Consider the following 23,467-nt stretch of genomic DNA (forward strand, 5'->3'; position numbering starts at 1 on the left):
AACTAAAATTGTATTTTGAATGCATAATCAAGAATAATACTATGACGTATCTTACAATTTCATAATGAATACAATTTTAACAATTTGAAATGAAATTGTATCAATGTATAGACGTATAGTATGATAATATTAATAATATTGTAGCGTAATGATAATAATATATATTAGTATGGTGTCTTGTTTAGGAGTATTATTATTTTAAGAAACAAAATCTAGTAGAATCATAACAAAATTATTAAAATTGCTATTAATTTTATGTACAACAAATTTTAATATCTACCACGTTGTTAAGAGAAGTTACTAAATTAATAAACATGGTTTTATTTGACAAAGAAAAAAAAATTAAATAAATTACAAGTTCCAATTAGTGAATTTTTTATGTATATGAAGAATTGTAAATCTGCAAACTATCGCCTATTGGTCTATTAAAAGTTATTCAACATAGAACATATTGTATATTGGTATATTAAGTATATAGTGGTTATATTTTCATTATATTTTCTGATAAAAAGTGTAACGATGTAACAAAACAGTATTTTTTTATTTTTTTATTTAAACATTTTAAATAAATTATGTTATTCTTTTACGTTTATTACAGTTTAATTTTAATATGCAATTTATATAACTAAATTTAATAGGGATATATTTCTTTATAACGAACTTAACTCATGCGTGCAGAATTCACAATTTCGTAATAAAAATTAATATTTATGATAGTTATAGACTGTATACTTTAGTCACACGATTTAAAAAATCTACGATGTAGAAATAAATTAATACATAATAATATAATATATTGGAAAAAATAATTTTTTATATTTAACAATGATTATACAACATGATTACATGAAATAAAAATATATTTAGCAAAATAAAATATATCATGTTTACAACTCAGTTTTAAACATTTTTTTTTTCTTTTTGCAAGTTAAATTAAATATTTAAATATTTAAATACTATTCAAGTAATATTATCTAACTTAATAAAGTATAAAGGTTTTTTATTAATATTTACTGTTTGTGGATATTTATATGATGTTTTGGTTATTCTATGGTATAGCAGGATTGTTTAGGTAGTAACTTTTAAGTAGTATAGACTATAGATGTTTATTTAGTACAGATTTATTATACTAACTGTTAAAAAAAATCATTTAATTGCAATGTTTGACAAAAACAACTTTAAAGTATTTAAAATAATCATTTATATAAAAATTATACATTTATTTTAAGAACATGAGTTATGGTAATTCATTTGGCCAAACTAACAAAAACTTTTTATTTGTACGATTTAAATAAAAAGTATTTATTTAGATAATCTGATATTTATGGTTACCTAAAAAGTTGTTAACACTAATAATTATGTTTGTTTTCTGTATCTACTCATTATTTTCTCAAAAACGAAAAAATAAAAATGAATGTTCAATAAAATGATTGATTATGTATTGAGACGTAATCGTTTTAAGGTTAATGAATAATAAATTATAAAGTTAAATACATATATTTTCTTCCGGCACTCAACTAATGTATCTATAATCTATATAAATAAATACAATTAATGATAGTAATTTCTTATACCTACATTAGAACATTTTAAATATTCAATAAAAAACATAAAGAATATTTGATTAAAATTTTTAAAAGATTGATAAGAACCTATTGCTAATATTTTATTAGTTGAATCATTTTTGTTAAACCCTATGAAGGTTAAATTTCCTAATCAAATTTTGAGTGTTATGTATACAAGGATATTTTAAAGGAAAAGCATTAAAAATTATATCACGTTCAAAAAATATCAAAATAAATAATCGTTAAACCTTTTAATATTTTAATCTTGAGGATTATTAAAATGGAAAATAATTCAAAACTTTTTTTTTTAATCGGTAGTTTTCTAGGTGCCGACTACCCGCTGGGTTTTTGGCGGTTTGCCACATTTTCTAGCAAAGTTATAATAATACTGTAGAAATTATATACGCATTTAAAGTGACCTATCAAAGTACCTATTTACTGATTTTTTTAAAAAAGTTTTGTTTATTCAAACAAGTTGTGATTTGAACTAGGGTGGGAGTATTGTGCACAACTGATGTTTTTGATTTATGAATATTTAGTATACATTTATATTATATATACAGGTAGTTGAATAATTGTATTTATGGATGATACTTATGTTAAAATACTATGTTTTTAAATTAATTTTCCTTTTAAATTGTAATTATTATAATGTTATAAAAATATAAAATCAAATAGGTACAAATATATATATATATATATATATATATATCGAAAAAAAAAATACTTAGTATGTTGTAAACACAATTGAATGACATATCAACATTTTGTAAACCATAATTCTTGAATAATTATTTTAATTGCAGTTATTTGGTTTTTATGTTTCAATTATTTTACTCGAAAGTGATGTCAAAAATGTATGTAACAAAATTTAAGTCATTAATTACAATAAAAAAAGGACACAATCAAATTTCTAATCGAAAATCAAGAAAATAATATTATCCACTTTGCGCTCACATATAATAATACATTACATAATAAATATGCCAAAAAAATATGTAAATAATAAAAAAATATCACAAAGATAATACATATATATTTTTTAAATATTTTATAAAACAAATATAAATTGAATTGGTTATATCTAATTAAGTTATTTATTTTTTTGAATGGATAGCAGAATTGTTTGTATATATTATATATATATATATATATATATATATATATATAGATAAAAAAAAATCTCAATTGTTTCTTAAATTCACTTAAGTACTACATCGCTAAAACAATTAATATCAGTTGTAAATTAAAGATAGATTTAGCTTTCTAATTGTTTTATTCTGCATACACAAATTATTTATTAAAATTATTTCATTTTAGTTGTTCTTAGGCTGTTCGTATTTTCATAATATATTTTTATAACATTTATTACTTATAACAATATATTATTACAGTTTAAAAGGTAACTGAAAAGTTTTTTTATTGAATAATGTAACTTTGATATCTTCAAAATACGTTCTTAAAAAAAAATGTAAGTATTTTCAAACAAACATATATTATTATTTTTTAGCCTTTATTATTTTATTATCTGTATTTATGAATTTATGAAAATTATGATTTTATTGAGTTATACCTCCTACAGGAAACTCTACAATAGACCTAAAATACTGACGATACGTATTTTAAAAATGTTCTATGGAATTATTCTATCATAAGTTACGTTAAATCTTATGAACATTGTATTTAACTATAAAGAACATAATAATTATTTTTTATTAAAACTTCTTAATTTTTCTTTATTTCTTGTTTCTTAAATATTTTTGATTTAATATTTTTCAAACATCTTATTTTTTTTTTATGGAATCATGAATACCTACTAGTGAGTAAGCCAAACTACTACAGGTTTCACATAGATGGGTCGTTTCCATTGAAATTAAAATATATTGAATAATAATTATTCGGCTAAAATTGATACTCATATAAAAATAATGCAGTATATATATATTATGTATACATTTATTTATTTTAAATAATTTTGAAAAAATAAAACTTTGAATGTAATGAAAATAATAGCTTAATAAAATAAAAAAAGTACTAAAAATATCTACTTATAAAAATTATTGCCATGACCAAAGCGGAACCACACCAACGTCATATATACAGAGAATCACTTACGGTCAAACATATCATTTGTCACTGCCGAAACTAAAGAGACATCAGTCAGCACCAAAATACCCGACAGACTCCAAAAAGTATTAGGCCCCAATCAATAAAGTATCAACAACATTTTTAAATTCTTAAAACTATCAACTGTATGACCTAATTCCATGCCAAAGTATTTTATTTTATCCTATTTTACTTTTTTTTTTTTTTTTATGTATACTGTCCAGAAATCTGTGAAAATTGAATTAAAATAATAAATTATTATATTAATGCAAAATTAAATAGCTAAATTATTTAAAATATTTTTTACTATTTTATTGACGTAATAATATTAATTTATAAATGAAAAATTAATTAATTTTTTTCATATGAAAGTAATTTTACATTTTATTAATACAATCGTATAATTTTAATACCACATAAACAATTTTATTTATATATGTATTTTAAAATATTTACTAAATTGTAAATTGAAATATGTACTCGTATTATTCAATATTTTGTTTACGGCGTACCAAAATTTATTAAACTAACAAGGTTTATCATATAATATAATATAATACACCTTTTAATTCAAAATGAGTTCACTAATTAAATATTCAATGATATAAATGCAACTGATGTAAACTAATTTAACATTATCATAAACAATGTAAATAATAAAATGTTATCACTAATAATCTTATGGCTGTTGTCATAAAAATACGTATCACATGATATTATTGTAAACTATTAAAAAAAAATAATTACTATTATATTCATGGCTGGTGTATATCACTGTACTTAATATAAAGAGGTCGTTATTATAAAGTATTTTAATTTTAAAAGGACATCTAAAACATTATAAATAAAAATAAATAAATGTATTTCATTTTTCGTAAATATTGATAAGGAAAATGAAAATGAAATGCAATTATCGTAGAATTGTGTGAAAATGTAAATGTTTTCATTTACGAATAAAGGAAATGGATAACAATAAACATTTGGTTAATTGTTTACGCTTTTACATTATCTTGATCAAAATCAATCGAAGACAAATATACAACTTCATTATAGTAAATATTTTATAATATCATGTATAATTTAGTTTAACTTTTGTATTTATAGTGAATCATTTTTTAACATTTTAGTTTAATTAAATAACAACATTTTCTACTCCAAATATTCTTTTACAATTATCGAGTATTAAATTCTTACTTATAAAATATGTATTTTAATTATTTTGAATAATTTAATATATGTAATATACTATTATGTTAGTAATAAAAAGCACAATATTAACTGTACAACTTTTGTACATTTTACAATTTTAATGCACTATTCACATTGTACAATATAAAATACAATTTAACTTAAACTGCATTTAATGTAGGTATATCATTAATTTTCAGAAAATCGTATAATAATATATCTACAATATAATGTTTTATTTTCAATGAGAATTCAGTGTTTTTCAATGTTTCTAAGAAGCCAAGTATATCTACAATTATGATGTATTTATGGAGTATTCTAATTATTGTTTTTGTTGATACAAATAATATGAAATTCTGAAAACATTGCGTTCTTATTTACTATTTAAGTGTCACAGTAACATAAATTAAAAAATATTATCTTAATAGTGTTTAACCTACCCATGCCTATTGTATGTTTTTTTTGTAAAGCTTCTATTATTTTTTTTATCGGGTAGTTATAATTTAAACAATAAATGTATAAAAATAAAAGCTAATTTAAATGTTTTGGTGTATTTTTATATATTATTTAGAATCGAATATTAAACGCTGTACTTATTTCAATAATCTATTACAATCCCATTTTCAATTAAATAAAAATTCCTTTTTTTTTCAAATTTATTTTATTCGATGAAAATTTAGGAAAAATTAAGCAGTCATGTGTGTAAAAATCAAAACTCACTCAACGCAGGATTGTTGTAGATATGCGAATGGTTATTCAAACTTTTTTACGGAAATTTAAATATGTGTGTACCATAGGTGGCTTAATAGTGTACTGTCTGTACAACAATCAATTAAATAAATAATATGTAAATCTTTATAAATTCTATAGAGATTTGAAAAATCTCAACCGACAAAGGACGTGGTTGTACAACGATTATACTTTAGTGTAATCATTCTATTATGTGGTGTATGCACAAAGGATTTAATACAATGTGCGCGTACAGTAATGTAAAAAAGTTCTTTTGTTTTAAAATCTAGTTGATTTATAACGGTTAACCGCGAAGAATTGAAAATAATGATGACCATTTTTGAGTGTAATAAGCACTTAAATAGTAACATATAATAATATAGTCTTCAACGGTCCATATAAATTATCTAATACGCTTCTTCGAATAGGTTGCAGTTATTTTGCATCGATACTATTAAACGTATCTAAACAAATATATATATACTATGTAATATTATGTTATATTTGTGATGTATAGTGAATATCTATTATATACGTTGTTTTTTTTTTTACTATTATCCCATATTATCTAGCTCACGCTAAATCTCAGTCAACGAAACGGAAATAAATGGCCATATGAGAGAAGCTTGTTGAATTCACGGACATTCATTATCTAATAAAATAACGTTTTTCAGACATTTTATAGTAAATTAGGTTCATGTATGTAATGAGTGCCATTCATAGAAAATTTAACATCCTCTCCGTAACGATCTAATATTACATACAAATATAATATAATATTAAAGTTATAGTTTAAAAATAAAACGATTAATTAAAAAAGGTAGGAAAATGGGTAACACTCTGCTGTACATTATGTGTCCAGTGGGTCACTGTTACGGGTGTGCTAAATTTGAATTCAATGATACATTATAATTCCATACGAAAAACTATACTGAACGAATACATCTCTCAGACTTATCACTAATCATATATTTTAATGATATATTAAAGTCATGTTTTACTTTTAGTATTACGATAAGTTAATATATTTTTTACCGAAAATATTGCATTTATCTTATACCTCTAATTAATATTTAATTTAATTATGGAGATCTTAAATGTAGAAAACGTATTATAGATTAGGTATCAATTATACTGCACTGTACTGTAGTTAATAGATATCGAGTGTACTATTAATGAACAAATCACTGTAATTTATTTAGTAAATTTGAATTAGTTATGAATTATTCTAAAGTCACGATTCTGAGCGAGACGGTCTACCAACATAATATATTGCTAAGTACATTTTATGATATTTTTATACTTATATAAAATAATTTTTGCAATTATATATAAATATTGTATACTTATAAAACATTATAAACATAATAATACTAATACAGTAGATAGAATTAATTTTTGTTGAAAAAACATTGTATTTTAAAATGTCATTGTGTATCTATATTAAAATAATATAATGATATACGTTGAAAGTTTCAAGTATTTGTGAATAATATTTTTAAATTACAGTAAAGTAACTAAAGTTGTTATTCTTCGTTTAAATATCGAATTTCTACTTATAATGTTTATAAAAAAACTGACTTTATATTGTTTTATTTCAGTATAAACTACTCGTACTTATGAGAAACCTTGTGTAAAAATTGTAAATCCTCGGCTATACAATTTTAGCATTTTATACATTTTGTATGCATTTTTTTTTTTTTGATATAGAAAAAACTAATAACAATTTAAAATCTCTATAAATGACTCAAAAAAATCAAAATATTTTTATCATACATAGAAAATACATATAAACATTTAGTGAAAATTTAAAATATCGACAACTGTTCGTTTTTAAGTTATTTTAGGTGTTTTGTAAAAAAACTTTTGCGAATTTTTTACATTTACCAAGTAGTAACTATAGTAAGTACTAACTAGATCCTATTCGTCTCCAGAAACCACACTTAAAAATCAAATTTTAAGCATTTTTACTACTTAGTGTTGATTACAGGCAGAAAACACACACACACGTCATTGAAGAATTAATACATTAATATTCATATTTTATAATATATATATTTTGCAACAATGTTATAGTACAGTTACAGAAAAAAATCATGCTACATAAATCTACTATAATAATAAAAATGATTGATTATAAAAAACAATTCACAGTAGAACTTTTAGTAAAGAATAAAAATAGAGTGTCGTTAAATCAACCGCTTATATGTAGTTTTTCAAGCTATTGGGATATTCGAAAAAATATCTTTTTAAGTACGACCAGAATAAGATGCGACTGTATTATTCTTATAATACAGTTGCATCTTATTCTGAAACCTACATTTTTTCCGTCATGAAAATTTCAATAATTAACAAAAAAAAAAAAAAAACCAATAAATAAAATCGTTTAACTATAACTTTTGTATTCAATACATTATTAATTTATAATGAATTGATGGTCATATATATTATACGATATAAAATTAATAAAAAACGAAAAAAAAAATTAACAGATTTTTCACACTTAATTATTTGTGTACAACAATTGCATAAAACCCAGCTATAAAAATGTAAATTTAAAATAATTGATCCAAAATGTATGTTTTCATAGCATTATTATTACCTACGTAAAGTATTATACTGGAAATCGTGTTTGTTAAAAATGAGTGCGTACACCCCACCGTTATATTTTCACAATAAAATAACCTTTTGAGAGTACCGTGTGTTTTCAATTACCATATTTTCACAATCGAGCCCATATTATGAAAGTTTCGGAACGTTTTGGTTGGGCTTTCTAACTAACGACAAATATGTAAGCAACAAACAAACAAAATAACACATCATCGTGTTTCTGATAGAATCTAAAACAATAATAGTATTTATTACTCACTTGAAATATGTAAGAATGGCAATCGACAGCAGGAGTGCAATGAACGAAACTAAGTATCCGGTTTGATAAATATTATTGATTTGTTGTGTCCACTGTAACATAAAGCATAATATTATGAGGGATTACGTTTAATCATTAAAATAGCGTATAAATTGTACAGTCTACAGATGCGTATATAATACTACAATCGGATATTGTAATGTGTACGGCATAATATTAAAAATATATAAATTATAATGATAAAATTGTATTTTTTTGATTCGGAAATCACCCAACCGATTAATTAAAAAAAAAAATAAACACAATACATAACATGGTGATTATAACATTATATATGCAACCAGGAATGACTTATTGTGATATAAATGATTCGTAATTGAAGGAATATTGTATCATATAATATGACGTGATTGTTGCGTGTTACCTGACGTAGTGATTATCTGACATATAAAAATTGGTTATTTTTTTGAACCGATTGTCAATGTGCAATTTGTTTTTGCGTGTACTTAAAAAATGTTATATACCAGTTGATAGTATAACTAAACACATATCGGTGTCACTGCAGAGATTATCGAATCCGCATTTGAAAATTGATTTTACGAAAAAAAAAAATAATAACTACCTTTGCAATTCGATTGAAAATAAAATGGCATGATTGAGTATTGTTTTTCCTTTAAAAGTCAGTTAAATCATTAAAAGCTAGTTAAAGCTAGTTAGTTATATAGACACCGATCACATTTTAACTATTTAGATGATACAATCAAAAAGTACACAATCAGCACTTGGTTAATAAGTGTTTTGCAATAACGCGTTTCAGCACTCATCTTGATTAATAAGAATGTGATCGGGTTCTTGGTTGAAACCATAATATATAGGTATGGGTATCGATCGGGCTCCGCCATTGTCCATTAGTGATCATACTCAAAAGCTATATTATTCCAATAAAATATTAATGCAGACAACCGAATCTTAACCAAAACTTTTCATTTCACGTCCACTGTGGTATATACGTATAGTTGAGGTACGGAGCTTTGAAGTTTCTTGTATAGATCAACTGTGATAAAAAAAAAATATTTTTGGACTAAATTTTATGAATACCTCGATATTCAGTTATTGCTGTTTTAACAACTACCTAATTTAAAGTTAAGTCAATAATTGTGTGCGAAGAAAATAATCAAAATGTATACATATTCCTTGTCACTTCTAAAATGTCTAGTTTTTTTTTTCTAATAAAATGACAAATTATTCAAACGGATACAACGTAATAACATATTTTTGCCGTGCATAGAGTGTACAGATAGCGGTATTATTTGGGCTATATTATATTGATATATAGTTGGAGTTACGAAGGACTTAGACGGGTTACAAAAGAAATATTGATCACGGGATCATTGGCTAACTGCACAAACGACGTATTGTATTGTCGTAACATACCGTTCCATTTATGTCTAAGGTTTAGGTCCAGTCGTACATTCAACAGGAATAGAATACCTTTTTTCGTCAAGTTGCATATCTCCTGGGTCCGTCAGTTTTTAAATCTAAGGTAGTTTTTCCTGTTTTTCCTGACTATATGGCAGCTAGTAAAAGTTCCTAATATAAGTATATCACCATATATGTAAATTCAAAACCACGTTTTTAATATTATGTGGGTCATCAGGTATTTTTAGATATCAAAACACACAATAAAAGTAATAATGGTTTCGAAAAATAAATGAAAAGCCATTGTTAAATTTTGAATTTATTAGATTTGCATAAAATGAAACGCTACAGTCTAATCTGAAAGTAAGTATTTATGTAGTTTAATTGCGTTAGGTATCAGTATTAGGTTTGGGAGAAGAATATAAACCTATATGTAATAATATATCAAACGAAGGAATATTTTTATAATATTAAATATATATATATATAAATAAAAGTTACGTAAATTCCAGAAATATTTCCAAAACAATTGATTTCTGAACAATTTGATAGTGGTTTTAAAAATTCTATTTTAAAACTATTTTATTGTATCAATAACGGGTAAAAGTTAAGCAAATTGTAAGGTTGATACAAAGTAAATCGATAACCAAAAATTGGTAATTGCATTTATTTTGTTTGAAAAAACGATAGACAAAATAAAAATAACTATAGTTAACTCTGCAACTGGTCAATTTTTTATACAAACATATATACCATATCGATTGTCCAGAAATTTAGGCTTATAAGTTATAAAATTTACTTTGTTTATAGTTAAAGACAGAAGTTTTGTTCACAAAGACGACACAGGAAATTAATTTCATAAATCAGTTTGTTAATTTTAAACCTTTACAAAGCATAACCTACGTCTTGTTAGTTGTAGCAGTGTATAATAAATTGTGGAATATGCATTAAAATGATATAATTATTCCCCCGATTTGAATGTATAGCAATTCCTGTAGTCTACCAGGGCTGCATAATTAGGTTTCGGTTCGGTAAGTTTGATCCCGACCACGGTAGGGTACCTACCACCTTTGTTTCGATCACCATATGTTTCTCCCTTGCATCAGACGTTAACTAAGAGTAACTGACTATCGTGTAAAATAATTTATAAACCAATGAGCTGTAGCTTATTCACGGAGAAGGACGATGGTACAAAGATCAAACAAAAAGCACATTATTATCAATTTATGATCATCGATGTTCTCCGGACAGAAATATCATTATATTTTACTATAGCGAAATTAATTATAGTATTAGAACATGCACAATAAAGATTAATAAAAACGTATCATTGTTGGGAGTATTACTCGTCACAGACTGAAAGACAAAAAACAGTTAGCATTTTATATATCATTTTAAACGTTTAAAAATAATAGGCACGCGTAGGAGAATCACTACACTGCAATTGTCCACTAATTATACTATTATATATCATACATTTATATTGTATATATAGAGTGTTCGTATTATATTTAAAATAATGTATTCAACAGAATTTCGGGGTTATTAATTATTGGCGTATTAAAAAAAAAAAAAAAAAAAAAAAATGTAAAGACTATGTGGCTTTCTAATAATTATGATATATGTATCAAAATGTATTCGAAAATATGTTATATTTCACTGTAATAAAAATATGTACAAGCTCATGAGTTATGAGTAATAAATATTATATTCCTCCTGTACACACGTAAATTTATCGTTTTTTAAACAAATCTTGTAAATTGTGTTGTTTATAACGCGCTGACAATAACAAGTTGTAGTTGTTATAACATGGTCATGGTGAAGTCCATTGGTCGTCAGCCCGGATTTCTATTCTAAGATTTAATTTTCCACCCATCACGTACATCTTTTTATACATAAAATAATTTTGACGGTTATTTTATTACAGTGTCATAATGTATTATAGTGAAACCATCCCTAGCACTCTGTCACACTCACTATAGAAACGCAATATAAGTAATATTCGCGCATAAATCGTGATGTCTACTAAATTATTATCGATTAATATTCGGTCTAGGGGTAAATTAGTAATACACTCTAAATACAGATAACAGTGGGTCATGGTGGACTTATCATTATTTATCGAAAGGGATGGAATACATTTTGTATAGGTTTATACCGAAAATTTAAACTTCCAACACTGAAAACATTGAAAACAAAATACAATATTTAAAATGAAAAAAAAAATTACATATCGGTATTAGGTATACATATTATTTTGAGTGACACTTTTTTTTATATAATTTAACTAAAATTATTCAAACCGTCCTACACTATGGTCTATGAAGTATGCAAATTAATGCAATACGTTATTTCTAATAATTATTTATCAACTCACGTATGTACAATATATGTAAAACTTTTTTAGGGATCACTTATAGTTCTCTACATCATGGGGTTTGTGTTTATTTTCTCGTTAACTCTCCTCTCTCATACATGAATTGTGGAGCAAACATGAAAATAATGGTAGAAACTTTAAGTACCATAATTTGTATGGCACATAATTATAGTGAATACTGTGGTCGGTATATTTAAAAAAAAAAAAAAAACTAAAAATTTTATTAAAACAGTACAGTCGTACGGATGTTTCGAATTCAATATCCAACGAAATAAAATATAATTAATTAATAATAGTATGTACGTATTATGGCCATACTTAAACCTGAATTCACATTTACACAAAACTCATACATTTTTTTCTATTTGAAATCAGTAATTATTTTGGTTCGATTGATTAATGTTATTATCATCTCAACGAACGGTTTTAATTATTTCAACATATTAAATCAATATGCATATTATACTTTTTAAACAGAAGTAAATATAAAATAAGAATAAATAAATTCTTATTAAATAGAATCATCTCCTAGCTGTATAGTGCACATTACACGAACTACACGAAAACCAAATTACACAGAGTACGGCAATATTACGTAATTTACGATGGGATCTTGGCAGTGGCGTTTTATAGTGAAGTTGATCGTTATATCACTCCTTAATCACCATTACCGTATGGTTTTGATCTTTTAGAACGCTTTGGTACACGTACAGTTATTATTTCAACAAGATGTGTCTGGATACTACCTACAATTATTATAATATATAACTATTCAATACACGGTCGATTGATTTATGTATTAAAATAATTTTACCCTTATGAATTTTTAGGAAAATAATATAAACGTATTATTTGACCAATAAACGATGACACCTTCTTATTATACATTTATTTTGAACTATTGGAATTTGATTCAAATAATACGTATTGCAATAGTACCTATTACCTACCTACTAATCGTAGTCATCTCACTGGCATATAGTTTTGCAGTAATCATTGTTAAATCGTTGTCGCCGTCATCATTGTTCCAACGTAGATTCATATATATATCTAATATTTATACATTAATATTATTGTCATTAAACCGCAAAAACCGCAGAACTTTTGCACAAATCAGATTCAGTATGTCTGTCAATACAAAATAAACATTAAAATGTCGATTGGACGGCGCCCACTGGGGTGCAAATACAATTCTCGGTTTTACGATGAAAAGTATTATGAATAATAAAAAATAATAATATCATACACTGTCAGATTTACGTTAAACAAATACAACAAGCGGCATTGACACGTTTCCAAATGACTTAATTGACTAAAATGTGTAGTAGTATTTAAAACTCGATTTATTTTTATTTCAACGTGTATTGTGTTATTATTGTTGTACACATTTGGTCACTATACTGCCACCGTAGCTGCAGCAGTACGTGTTACTCAATACGAATGTTTGTCCATTAACGATAACACATTCTCTAATTTTAAATTTGCTGCAGTCAATCACGTGTCGATGGGTATAAAAAAAATAGCATCACTAATTTGAAATTTAAAATTGATTCATTTCTCATTTTTACAAATTAAAAAATCGTTTAAAAAACGAACGACGCCGTCAGGTTAATCCTCTATCAATTGTTACACGCGCTTAATCTGCCCACACCATACAATGTTTATTAACACTTTTTAAAATGAACACTATACTATTGGAAAATGTTGATAAAATAACAATAATTCTGGTTTTGGTCGATCATTATGATAGATAACCAAGTAACATGATTATAATATTACGACTTATGTTCGATATGATAATATATTAGCAGAGACGTATGGGAGGAAAGCCAATGAAGGCTTCTTTTTTAGAGTTCCTCAGCTCGGTATATCTATAGATCCCTCAACAATTAATTGGTAATATTATTAATTATTATAATAATTTATAAAAAAAAAATGAATATTTCACATAGTCATTAAAGTAGATGGTCTATATCACGAAGTACTCCACGGTAGCAATGTAAAATTCTAAATTATATACACACAATTTAATGAGATACTGTGCTATACAATTTGCTGCAGATATTATCTACCTATTCGATATTACGTCGGTAATAATGAAGTTTATAAACTAGTCATGAATTATGATATTATGACTTTAGACCAATTTCAATCCATTATAATAATGAAACATCAAAATCTTAAAAATTTGTTATAATGACTTATAAAGTTATAACAGCATTTAATATTTGATATAGTAAGTTTTTTATATTATATATACATTTTATTCATTATAATATATACTCGTATATTGTATTATCTTTATTTACATATTATTATAAAAAAATATTAATTTTTTTATCTTTTTTCTTATACATATATTAAATAACATAAATAGTCACCTTTTCTGATTTGGGGGGTTTAATCCTCTCAATACCACCTCAATTGTGGGAGGAGATAATGAGAGAGGGCATTTGCAAATATTTGCCCCGTGGTGCCAAAAGGCAGACACGATCATAAAAATGCGTTATCGAACGAAAACAAGTTACTACTTATTATTTTATCTATCATATTAGTACTATACTACTATTAATTATAATCAAATAATATTAAATAAACAACATGTCCACGACATAACATAAAAACAACTTCTATGAATATTAACTATTTATTTATAAAATAAAGTTTCCTTACTACCTGCAAAATTTTTAAAAGATAAATTAGGCAGTCAAACTTTGTTATCAACGTCGGTAGTAATACTCAAATATAAGTAATTGTCACGAACTCCGTGTAACGCATTATTAAACAAGTTTTAGATATTGTCATTATATAGGTTTGGAACACACTTTGAATAATTCATATGAAATATTTAAATGTTGCTCATAAACGCGAATTGGCTGTATATATATATATTGATAATAACAGTGTTTGTTGATTATTATACTGGTGTTTTAACTAAAAAATAACCCTTGATTTATGTGTTGTACTTACATATTATAGTAAATAGTTTCTCAACTTCAAATTCAACGAATTCAAATTTAAGAGCCCGCGGACATACCTATTAGGGTTAAAAGTTTATAAATGCGTTGTGCAGAATATTAAAGTTTACATTAAAGTTTACGTAGTAACCAAATACGTGTGCAATGAATAGAAAGAAGTTAATTTTGATAATTTAATATTGATATATTGATTTAAACAATATATATTAAATAGTTATTAAGCAGTACCTGTTAGTATTAACTATGCAATAATATAAAAATGTATTTCATACTTATAACGGCTATAGGTGCTGTTGTTTTATTTATTATTTATTTTATTATTACTTAATTTATCAGAAATTATATTACAATTTTTAATATTTAATTATAATATAAAATATATTTTTATTATAAAAATAAAATAAATATTGCATTATAATACTCACTATTGAACTAGTTCATCGATATTTTCAAGCAAAACAATAGCCACCGAAAACCAAGTACAGATATTAATAGCTATGGTAAATAATATCTACTTACGGCCATTACTATAAGCAATAATAAGTATCATTGTCACTAACATGAGTGATGATAAATTATAAAGAACGCTTAAAAAAAAGTTAATAATATTACCGATTTTCAGTCAAAGGTAAATTAAAAATAATTTATAGTTTCAATCAATAACATTCAAAACAAGAAATTTAAATTATTGACAAATCAAATATATTTGGTTTGTTTTGCAACGACAAAAGTACAGTGGTATTGAGCTAACTGAATTTATGTCAATAACTCTCGAGTTATTTTCCATCGATACATTTTATTCAAACGCCAAAACCTATAATCATATCAAATATTTACTAAAATTTTATACACATTAATATACATTGTAATTTAAATTATGGTGAAAAAGTAAATCAAATCCAATTCCTTGCATCAAAATAGCACACTCAGATTGATATAAGGAAAATTAATTTTTGAAAACAGAAAAATTATTAATTTTCGATTTTCAATTTGTACATATTATTATGATTTTTTATTAAACTTTTTGTTTTTAACAAAATAATTTTAATACATCATAGTAAATATCAACAATATATATTAGAATAAATTATTAAAAACTCATGATTCTCGTAAACATTTGATTGATTCATTTTTTTTAAATATAGAATCATTTTAAATTCTAAAATAGTTCAATTAAAAAATATTAATCAATTAATCAACTGCTACAAAATATATAAACATTATAATCAAATAAATCTGTATATGATTTGTATTAGTTTTTGGTGTCCTGTAGCGTGTATAGCAGTTAATGTTAATTGTTATTATATAAGCGATTACTATTCATTTAAGCATTTATCCCAGTTTAATTTATTTAGAACACGAAGTAAAATTGTTTTTTTTTATGTTTAAAATATACTGTCAATGGCTGGAGTGAAAGTTTAAAGTACCTATGCGGAATCTAAATTATAAATTATAGTTAACAATTGATTTTAATGTTGTAAGAAAGAAAAAAATTATAAATGTTATTAACTGACAATGTAACGACTTATATTCTAATAATTTTAAATTCTGAGTTTAAGGACAAATATATAATCTATTATATTTATAAATGTGTATATGTATGTGTGTGTGTGTATGTGTGTGTGTGTGTGTGTGTGTGTGTGTGTGTGTGTGTGTGTGTGTGTGTGTGTGTGTGTGTGTGTGTGTGTGTGTGTGTGTGTGTGTGTGTGTGTGTGTGTGTATCATGACTATGTTGTAATATGTAGCTGTAATGTAATAGTATGTAAGTGTTTTTTAGGTATTTGTACATGCTTTATAGTTTTAATATCTTCATTTTCATTTTCTAAATCATTTATTAAATTCAAACAAACAAGTACTTGGACTAATTCTAAGTATATTGCCATATTTTAAAAATATCTGATATTTATATTTTTTTTAAAAATATTTTGTAGTCGTATCTTCAATTATAAATAATAAAATAATATAATCAACGATGGTAAATTTCTATAAATTGATGAATAGCAATTTTATAACAATGTTAAGTGATGGTCTACTTTTAATTCTCAAATTTAAAATAAATAGCTTAATCGCTTTTATTTAGTTAAATATTATTAGAACCATATGTTTTTGCGGAAATATTTGATAATTATTTATGAATATTTATGTAAGATAATATAAGAAATAGTTTATAAAAATGTATAGACATAATTACTTATATTTTGCTTGTACCTGTTGATCCGAAATTTAGCAATGTGTACAAAAAAATTTGATTGAGTATGAAGACTTATGCTCGTACACCTCTATTCAAGTAAACCGCAACAACAAAATGTAAATATGAATAATATGATTAAATAAATATTCTTAAGTTTTAAAATATAAAAATGTATATTATTCTGCTATATATTATATCCAAATTGTGAATATGCTATATCTAATACATTTAGCTTTGATATAAAGTGCGCTGCTCTAAATTCCATCTATACTTTAATTGTCTTGTTTTTTCTAACTTCTGTGAACATTTTCATTCTTAGTATAAAAAAAAATTAGCTAACTTGTATTTTATCCATGTTTATGTTATATTTTTATTGGTAAGCATTCCTGTAGGTATAAAAAAAGTATCGCAAAAATGTAAAGTATTAATTTTTTGTATTTATTAATAAAAAAAATATTTAGAACCAATAGAGGAAAAACTTTTATTTTTTTGTTTAACTATCTAATTTTGTAAATATTTTAAATTCAAAAGTCTAAAAAATATATATGAATTAATGTATTTTTTAAATTGCTGTAAAGACAATGCATAATGAGTATTGTATTACATAGTTCTTAAAATTATGAATTACAAGTATATGCATTTTTAAGTTTTTAACTACGAAATAATTTACATATTTTCATAAAATACATTGTGACAAAATTTTAATTTCTATGTTTATTTTAATTGAATATTTAAAATGGTGCAACTACTATAAACAACAATTTATAAGGAACTGTCTATTCAGTTTTAGGTTTTTTACTTGTGAATAAAAAAACATAAATCAAAGAAGACAAATATTTCAAATATCTGTAAATACTAAATAGCTCAAAATGATCCAATTTATTTTAAAATCTATAACACAATATCTATAATTACCAACATTTAAATACTTAGTAAATATTTTAAGGAGTTATGATTATTTGTTTTTTTTTAATTACAAAATAAAAAATCAATTTTATAGAAAATTATTTTGATAATTAAAAAAAATATATAAAAAACACACAGACAATAGACATCATTGTAAAATAAATAAATTCATTGGAATCTACTGTATCAATAGAATATTCGTAAAAACTCAGTACACAAATATATTATACACTGATTTATTATTGCAGTGATAAAAAAATTATTATAAATGTGTTACATTTTACCTTTCAACTCAAATATTTGCCAAAAAGTTTAAAATTTATAACACAAATAATATGCACAGTTAATAAATTAATGTTAATTTAATTTTCCATACCTACCTATAATTAATGATTTAAAATTATACGTTGAATATTATACTAGTAATTTTTTTTTTTTTTTAGTTATGATTGATTATATTAAAACCATTAACGATATTGAAAAATGTTCTATTAATCAAACTTCAGAGCTTTGTAGCGTGGGCTAAATTAATAAATGTAACTACTTACATTTTTTTTTAGTAATTGAAACTTTTTAGTTGACTAAAATAATTATTATCTAAACAAATTGTTATTTTATTTGGTTATACATATAAAAGACCATATTGTATAGTAACAAAAGTATTTTTATACTATATTTATTAATAACTTTATATAATTTGATTGTCTTTAGTTAATAATTTAGTTAGATACCTAATTATTATTATTATTATTATTATTATTGACCTATTTATTCCACGAACGTTAAGTTAAAATTGTTATTTGTAAAATTATGCTGAATAACAAAATAAGAATTATGACTGTGATTTATTGAAGATTAAAATAAGGTTGAGAGTTGTATCTCAAATCATTAATAAAATAACGGCACAATTTATCAAATAGGTTTAAATTATATATTCTGGATTATTTTTTTATTACTTACGATCATAGATAAAAACTGATGTAACATGGAATATAGTATGGAAAGCGAATATAATATGGAATAATCATTATCCACTTATAACTAATGGCAATTGTTGAAAAATATTATTATAAATACATATAATTATAATATTTAACATTGATATTGTTATTTATGTTAACAACATTAATAAACAGTTACAAAAACAAATAATGTTGAACATCTGTTTGAGAAATAATATTGAATCATAAATAATCATATTCACTATATAGTAAAATTATACACAATATGAATTGAATTTATACATATGAACTTGAACAAAAATAATCGTTTTATAGCAATAGCGTATGTAAGTAAACACTTATCTAATATCGTATCTATGTATTTATAATAAATAAATGTATGGATATGAGAACTGTAATAATCATAATTAATATTCAACATATATTATAGTAACTAAAAAATCATTGATTTAAAAATTTAAACTTTAAAAATTAATTTAAGCTTTAACTTAAATAATTCCTTGTGGTTTTTAAATTTTAAAAGTGATTTGTGAATCATTTTCTTTTTTTTTTTTTTTCTACGAAGTGTTACTATATAATATTTAGATACATACATTTAATTGAGATAAAATGATCTCATCAATATTTTATAACCAATACAAGTGTCGAACTTAATGACAATATATTGTAAATATTAAATACGTCTTATACTCTTCTAAATTTAACATAAATTATTTTTTAACGACTTTACTATTCATTTGCACATACACACATTTATACATTATATTGTTGTAATTAAATATTTTAGATTCCGAGCGAAACTATGAATTTATCGATTTTATACGATTGTGTTTGATTATTTATTATCTGTGTGTGTGTGTCTTTAGACACTTTTTAGTAGAAAAAAATTCACCAATCACATTCATTTTTGAGGATTTCTCTGGTAGAAAACTGAATCTAGTTTATACATCGGTGGTTCAAAATTAGTAACTTCTCATTATTTTTCAAAATAATCAAAGGAAAATAATATAATCATTTTTCAGTTCTTAAATATTATTATTAAAATAATAGGTTAATAACTATAATTAGGTACCAAAAAGTTATATTATCTCCACTATAGGAATCTTTATTCATAAAGTACTATTGAATTCAAATTTAGCATATAAATTACAACGATCTTAGTACTCAATCAATGATGAAGTACTCTTGACACTTACTGTAAAGTAGAGAGCGGTTACTGACTTTATCACTTTTTTACATTATTACATTATTATTAATACTATAATATACTATTATATTATATTATTATAGTGTGGACATTGTACATCATATTAATGAATAATAGTATTGGGAAAATCACGCGTGTACCTACTTATGTAAAGTTAAAATATATGGTTGTAGATATATAATATAAAGACATGGTATGGTAATACGGAAACATGACATCGTAATAATAATTGCTATAATTATTAGTACTTATAATAAAGATAATAAATTACAGCTACGAAAAGCATTACATTTATAATAATAATAGTGTAAGTGTATCGTTATGGTTTTATACCTAGACTATAATATTATTTTCAATTTGTAATGTATCAACATTTTTAAATCTATAATAACTATAGCTATTATATTATATCAGCTTTTGGGATTGGGACCTAAACTTTCTTTTGTACGGTACATGAGTTTATTGAGTTCCAATTCGTGTCCATCAAAACATCTGTACTTGTTAAAGACTTGTTTAATTTTTAAAGTTGTATCATCTTTCGATATTAGAGAACCATGTGTCAGTTAGTATTTAGAATCCTAGTCTGGTTTAATTTTCAATTTAATATTTTAGCTTATTTTCTATCTTATAGTCGACTGTTTTATTCTTGATTTTTTGTCATTTCACTAAATTTTTTTCTTGTGACAGCATATTGGGATACTTATATTTAATATAATATGTTTCAGGTAGGGTTTGATTAGGACAATTAGTAATTTTATTTGTTTGAAAATATTTTTTTTATTGATATGTATGAACTACGAAAATATAATCTGTTATTAGATAAGATTATCTATTAAAGGATTTCAGTCTGTAGAAATATATTCTGATTAACCCATTCATCATTGTCAGTAGAAATGACAAGCAACCTTAATCGTATAATACAGAAGAACAGGCTTGTGTAACTGCCGATCATACGCAATAAAGGTTATGAATTTATGATTAAGAAAATTACTATTTATTGAACATAAGCATATATTTTTACGTTTATCGTTAAAAAAAAAAAAAATATATATTAAAATTGAGTTGTTACATGCACTCATTAAGGCTCGAAGTTCTAATTTATATAAAAGTTTTATTGTTGTGATACACTATCAAAGAAATTCAAAACGAAAATATTTCTTATTTAATTATAGTAGCTAAAATCGTATTCCATGCTCCATATTGTTTTATATTTTAAAATTGTATACCAAGTAATATGCATAATATTAACGATATAATATATCCATAAAAAAATATGTCAATATTTTAATTTTTGGTAAAAAAAATATAACTGTAAACATTATAATCTACAGAAAACGTGTATGCCATATTGTATGTGAACATGTTATAATACTAATATTAAATTACAGATATTCATTTTCATAAAACCATGATGGTTTTTGACCAACAAATTTTAATCAGTAGGTATAACCTGGGAGGTCAGGTGAGGTTGTGGTTGGATACGAGTTTATTACAAACATTTAGAAGGTGAGTAAGTTAAAAAAGCACAAGCAATAAATTTTGATTAAAAATTAATCATGGCGACCGAATGATTATTTTTTTCAGGAATAGCATATTTTTATAATTTAACGTCGGTTAGCTAAAGAACTATCAGTGTGTTGAGGCGAAAAATAAAAAGAAGAGTAAATACCATTTCTTTTACTCGTTGCCTGTTTTACTAGATTTTTTTGCGATTGACACTTCGAAATTAGTTTTCTATTGAATTCAATTTATTTCACAATGAAAGTTCCATTAATCCAAATATAGTATTTTTTAATAAGTACCTCAGCTACCATCAAACATTCAACATTTTACTGGTCAAAACCAGTTTTTTTTTAAGTTTATGAAATTAAGCATTTAGTCTAATTAGTAATTGGTATAAATTATTCGTGTTTAGATGTATTATTTAGGTACACATATCATTAAATTACAAACGTATTTTAAAATCATTAAAAGTAATTCTAAAAAAAAAATAAATATTTATCATTATTTTATTGATTTAGTTGAATTAAATATTCGACGAAAAAATGGTATAATAGAAAGTATATTCCTGAATTACTTAATAGGCTACAAGTTTATTCATAGGATTCATGACATAAATCATCACTACTTCTTTGCATTGCATGCATTCTACTTATGGCCAAAAAAAAAAGATAAAATTATCTGAAATCTATTGAACATATTAAGTTAACGTAAATTGAACACAACATTAACTTTTAAAAAAGTTCTTATCTAGCAAAACTTTATTTTATTAATAATTTTATTCAATAAAGTTCTTAAATTTTAACTTTAATTTCCAATCTTACGTAATATAATTAAGTAACGGTACCTATTTATTTTATTAATTTATAAATACTCATAATGAATATAAATACATAATAATTAATTTTTGTATAAAATATCTAAAATATTTATTATTTTACACTAACTTTCCAGTTTAACGCGTATTATAAAAGTAGATTATTGTTGAATTTATAATATTTAGATACCAAACATAATATTTATACTAATTTTTAAAACAAAAAAAAATAATCTTGGCAATAAAAACCTAATTCACTTAAGCTTATTGTTTATCGCTAAATAATATGTTTAAATAAAAAAATAATTATCGAGTTAATTTAATTTCATTAACTTTAGCAACGGAATTTTTATATAACTTAATAAAATATTTTTTTAAATACTATTTCTTTTTTATATATATCAAATAAAAATGGGAATATTAATAAGTACGCGCTTATATGTTATAATACATTGAATTAATTCATAATTTAGTGTAATAAAAACAGTATTCCTGCATATGATCAATGTATATAAAATTTAATGGCAATCGGCCAAAATTTTCATTATTTGAAGCTCTAATTCTCTTCTTGTAGATAGGTTGGTAGGTATTTGCTAAAATCTCACTGACGAAGTTAATTTTCTATAAAATTATATGATCATGGTTATTTATTT

The 23,467-nt window shown here is 23.7% G+C and overlaps 1 protein-coding gene across 5 annotated transcripts in view; it reads right to left on the minus strand.

Moving 5' to 3' along the window:
* LOC113551151 (calcitonin gene-related peptide type 1 receptor) overlaps positions 1–23,467 on the minus strand; it is a 140,883-nt gene that overhangs the window by 65,191 nt on the left and 52,225 nt on the right. For all 5 annotated transcript variants that reach the window (XM_026953203.1, XM_026953204.1, XM_026953202.1 and 2 more), the window contains exon 5: positions 8,458–8,549. In XM_026953203.1, the coding sequence (XP_026809004.1) occupies positions 8,458–8,549 (92 nt within the window). The remainder of the gene's footprint in view (positions 1–8,457; positions 8,550–23,467) is intronic.

This window comes from Rhopalosiphum maidis, chromosome 2, assembly GCF_003676215.2.
Source record: "Rhopalosiphum maidis isolate BTI-1 chromosome 2, ASM367621v3, whole genome shotgun sequence".
Lineage (NCBI taxonomy): Eukaryota > Metazoa > Arthropoda > Insecta > Hemiptera > Aphididae > Rhopalosiphum > Rhopalosiphum maidis.